This window comes from Gavialis gangeticus, unplaced genomic scaffold, assembly GCF_001723915.1.
Source record: "Gavialis gangeticus isolate Ggan-Ray unplaced genomic scaffold, GavGan_comp1, whole genome shotgun sequence".
Taxonomy (NCBI): Eukaryota; Metazoa; Chordata; order Crocodylia; family Gavialidae; genus Gavialis; species Gavialis gangeticus.
The window spans coordinates 20,668,753-20,673,874 of record NW_017729032.1 but is presented as its reverse complement, the minus strand read 5'-3'; the positions used below and the strand labels follow the sequence as shown (position 1 = coordinate 20,673,874).

General features: G+C 42.3%; 1 protein-coding gene across 1 annotated transcript; it reads left to right on the top strand.

Annotated features, from left to right (window-relative positions):
- Window positions 1–3,298: 3,298 nt before the first annotated feature.
- VSTM5 (V-set and transmembrane domain containing 5) lies at window positions 3,299–4,815 on the top strand. Its single transcript, XM_019524835.1, has 2 exons — window positions 3,299–4,272; window positions 4,364–4,815. Exons 1-2 carry the CDS (start codon window positions 3,846–3,848, stop codon window positions 4,519–4,521), a joined length of 585 nt encoding a protein of 194 aa, XP_019380380.1. The 5' UTR covers window positions 3,299–3,845; the 3' UTR covers window positions 4,522–4,815.
- The last annotated feature ends 307 nt before the right edge of the window (window positions 4,816–5,122 follow it).

Sequence of the window (5,122 nt, the reverse complement as noted above, 5' to 3'; positions counted from 1 at the left end):
CAGCCACACACTAAGCCCCCTCCCCCGCTCAGAGTCTTGCACGTGCTACCCTGCTCCTGCTCAGTGTCCAGCCATTGGGGGTACTTAGACTAAAAAATGTTGAAAACCCCTGGTCTAAGGACATAGGCAGGCAAGGTTGGGCAGTAGCCTAGTGCTGATATATATTCCTCTTGTCCTATGTTTATTCCCTATATATTCAGATTATTTCTGACTGATTGGGTAAATATTAGTTTAATTACCATAGCAAAAAGAAGAGGCAATAATGTGCGTCTTTGTTGTGTACCTCTTAAAAGGGGAAAATTTTCTGACAAGGGCCATTTACAACTGCATACGGATAATTGAGCTACATAACATGTTTCTACTATTTATCTGAAGTCTGCCTGTGTGCCTCTGCACAGTTAAGTCTGCACAGAAATCTGGTATAAAGTCCATTAGCCCAACTACCCACTGCAATATTTCTTCCATGCATCTTTAAACAAAATATTTCATCCACTCATACACTTTATTTTATGCTTAAAGACACTGCAGGAACTGTGTAACTCAACCACAAATGAATTTAAAAAAAAAATAGGTACATACTATCTTTTTACAAACAGCTGCAAAACCACCCTACCAGCTTTAGCCTATGATGTTGCAATATCTCTGAATGTATGAAAGGCAAACTCATGATTAAATGATGACAGCATCATCCCCAAATGAGCTATTACACTGAGAACAAAACTTGTTCATTATAATAAAGCTGTATTTTTAATGTGCAGTGATTTCCCTTTGATTCCTCATGTTGTTTTTTAAAAGGAGAAATTCTAAGGCAGCAATTTTCAGTGGCTTGCGAAGTACTGCCAGCTGATATGCAGAGCTGTTTGTCACAAAGATGAAGCATCTTTGGTGGTGGGATTTCAGTCGTCAGCAGTGACATTTGCTGTGAGCTGTGACCCACCCACATCTCTTTCAGCATGTACATTTTTTTTTTTAAATCTCATTTGTCATTGTAGAATGAGTGTCCTATTATTACTTTTCATGGAAACACAGCACACTTGGTCTAGCTGCAAGTGAAAGATGATGGAGGAGTGATTTCATGAGCTTAGGCTAGAGGAAATTTTGGTTTATTTCTGTTATCAGCTACAGGCTTCCTGTCTGGCCATAAGCAAGTCATTTGGGCTTCCCTAATCAGGGATGAGTTATGCTCCAGCTCTGAGCTTAGGAGAGCTTCTTGGGTCAGGCTGCAATTCTGTTAGGAGTCAAACCAAGTGGTTTTAAATGTGGGTATTTGGTGTATTACTTGATTGTGGCCCTGAAGACAGGTGTAAGTAGCAGTGTAGACATATATGCCTGAAAACCCAGACAGCTTTTAAAATCTCAGTGTACATCTTCTATACATATTTGCTATTCCACCTGGGCTCTCAGTTCCAGCGGAGGGATAGGAGAGATCCGAGCCCCACTAAAGCTAATGGGAGACATGCCATTGACTTCAATGGAGCCTTGTTTGCCGCACAGGGATTCTTATGTTCAGGGCAAGGATTTCTTAGGGTGACATCTTTCATTGGACCAACTCTACAGTTGAGATTAAGTTAGACAAGTTTTGAATGTAAGACATTCTTTGTCAGGTTTCCCTGGTGAGAGAGCTTACCTAACTTTATCCCAATTACATAGTTGGTCCAATAGAAGATATCACCCTAGCAAATCCGTGCCTCTTATATGATTTGTGGACCATCATGGTTACTACACCCATTTAACTAACAAGGATTCTTACCTCAGCTGCTCTGCTGGTCTCTGCTGTGTTCTGCAAATGCACTGTTAGGAAGCTGTTCTAGTTTCGAACAACAAAAGGCACATCTTTAAACAAAACCAACATGGGTTGAACCCTGACAGCATTTGCTAAAAGAATGGACAAGAGAACTCCACCCCCCAGCAGATGTGCACACAGGCCTGCTAAAACAAACAGCCTTGTACAGCACAGCTCTAGTTACTTGGCTGTGGAGCCTCTCCTAGTTCTCCCTGTTATCACTGAGAGCAATGACAGATGACAAGGAGCTGTCACAGAAGAGCTTCAGGTCACCCCTCCTTCCCAGCTCCAGACAAGGCAGGAAATGGCCATTCACCCTTTTGCAACCAGGTAGGAATCAAGACTCCTGTGCTGCAAAAGGAAGCCTGGGGTGATGATTAAGCAGCTGAACAATAAGGTGCCCTCTCTATTCCAGGAGTGGGCCTGCTAGGATCAGAAAGGCTATTCTGTGCACCCATTGTCACATGTTACCGCTTATCAATGATGCACAAAATTGCATTCAACTTCACTTGCTGCATTACTTTTCAGTGTCTTATTTGATGTGCTGTGCAATATCAATTCTAAGTCACTCTTAGGCAGTGCAGCCTTCAGTTTCTGTCCTCTGCTGAGGGGGTGTTTTATAGCTGATTCTTGCCCAGTCCATCTAAACTACCTTGCTTCCAAAAGATCCACAACACGCAGCCTCAGGTGGTTAGTGGAGGAGGATCTGAACTGAGATTTACTGTTACGTATCATGGTCTGTAACCAGTACATAAGTCCAGAGCTAGCTCTGTTGTATGGGAGTATTTCCTCAACTGGTGTTCAGGTGTATCCAAAGTGCAGCTCTGTGGGCCAGGGGCTGGTGTAGTTTACAGTGCAGTTGGCTGGGAATCTCTTTTAGATTGTTTCAGAGTTGTAGCGGGTCAGTATGAGCCCTTCTTGGCATCACCATACTCCTGAAGAAGGACATTAGATCTCAAGAAATCCCAGTTGTTAATTATTTCCCCAGCATTTGGCGGGGAGGGGGAGGGAAACAGGACTGAAATTCAACTGCATCCAATTCAGATGAATACGTTGGCCAAGTACCTGATTTTTGAATAGGAAAGTGCCTCCCATGTCTTCCTCTCTCTGCCAAAGAAAGTGCAAGTAAAACCAACAGAAATTGGAAAAGAGCTGTTGGCTGACTGTTTTCTCTCTCAACTTGACAAAAGCAGAGCCATTTGGATGTTGCACACAGTGAAAAGTCTATAGACCCCCCGGTTACCAAACTGTGGTCGGCAAACACCTTGTGGATGATTTTCTAAGAGCTGGCTGGTCATGTAGTGTTAGCACCTCTTCCTCATTTCCAGCTACTGAACTGTATTAAAATAAACCAAACATAAATTAAATTACTTTTTCCAAGATGCCCTTCCTATTTCAGTACTTGGGGTCATTGCAATGGGATAAGATTTTTCTCTCTTTTGGTGCTGTCATATTCTGCAAAGGCCAGAGAACTCCTGTGTGAAATGATTCTGCATTTGTAAAAAAGGGTTGCCCATTGCTTAGCATGTTATACTTGGGGAAACCCAGATTCATTTCCCTAAGTCTCGTTTATGACCTTGGTCAAATCACTTATGATTCTCAAAGGAGTGCAGCAAGAATAAAACCATGCAAAGATTGTGAGAGGCTCAGGCACTATAGTGACAGGGCCCATGGAGGTACCCGAGACAGGTATCTTAAAAATAAATCAGGAAGCAAAATTAGCAGGCACCCCTCTGTACATTTGAATGCAATACCAAATGAAAAGAGAAAGAAAGCCGTGCTATCTGCTAGCAACTGGTGATTCTGAGCCCTCAGCATGAGGCATCCCAAAATGGCGGGCTTTCTGGACATGCACCCTCTGAAAAGTAGCCTGTTCCAAAGTGGTGCCATTTGGATTCCCAAACACCAAAGCAAGGAAAATTCACTACTCCTTTGGACCTCTCTTCACTGAACTTCAGAGGAGGAAGTCTATGCCCATAATTAAGCCTCCTGCATGGAATATTTAGGCTTATCTTGCAGTTGCCTGAAATAAGATCTGTATCTGACTGTTAGCCATTATTTCATGCTGATTACTGTAATATATGACTGCCGTCATTGTCTATTATATTTACCACAATGTTGCATCATTATTCATCACCCAAACCGTGTTTGTTTTTCAGCTCGGGGAGGAGCATCGCTATACGTCCCGCAACCCAACATAAATGCAACTGTGGCCCAAAACATCCTCCTTTCAGTTGAGTATTTTTACAAAGGCGTTGCCACCATTGAATGGAAGCACGTGTCGAGTTGGGGCACCACAAAAATTGTTGAGTGGAGAACTGGGATTTATACTAACATATCCAAAAGTTACATGGACAGAGTGACTGTTTATGACAATGGCTCAATACAGCTTCTGAATGTGGGTGTGAGAGATGCCGGTTACTACTTTGTCACTGTAACAGAAGAGTTGGGAACCAACATTTATGGCACCATCATATTAAATGTTTATGGTATGAATGATTCGGGAGTTCTTTTATTCTACCAGTGAAATGTAAAGGTGCTCATGATCGTCTTCATGATGTTACATTTTTCCCCCCTTAGAGATTATCTATGAAGATTTACATTTTGTAGCCGTCTTCTTTGTGTTTCTTACTGCTGTGTCTGCCATTTTAGTCTGCTTCATGTGGCTTTGTAATAAGTCGGTGCATCTATACCAGAAGCAGAGGCGCAAGCTAGAAGGTAACTATCTCTGGGGGTAAATAACCCCGATAGGATGTTGTCTTATCAAAATTTTGACCATTTGTTCAGTTATCGTAAGATCCCACATTCAGCACTGATGCCTCCCACTGATGTTAATAAGAATCACCAATCCTTAATATCAGACCTTTAATAGAGGTTAAGGAAGGGTGAAAATTCCTCCTTGTAGACTGAAAAAAAAAAGTGGGGGGTGGTTGCCTGCTTGCTGCAGGGAATACACCTGCACTGGTAGAGAGCTTTTCAGGTCAAATTCATAGGGTAACAAGCCAGTGTTCTTTGCTATCAGCTCCAGCTACAGCAAGTAGGTTTTTCCTCCAGAAGGAAGTTTGTTCCCACACCTCTGTCCCCTTCCTTCTGAGGACAAATGCTCCAGTGACAAACCTTTTACAAGACAGGTGAAGACAGTGTAAGTATCTCAAGTATCATAACCCAGCCACTTTAAGTCTGCTAAAGTCAATTAATTCTAAAGAATATTTGGCTAATTATCTCTTTTCCATACTTTACTTCCAAGACTTGGGGAAGAGGTTTCCACAACCCACACAACAAATATGTCCGTGAGATTCTGTAGCAGCTGAAAACCCTTGCTTTAAGAGCCTCAAACAC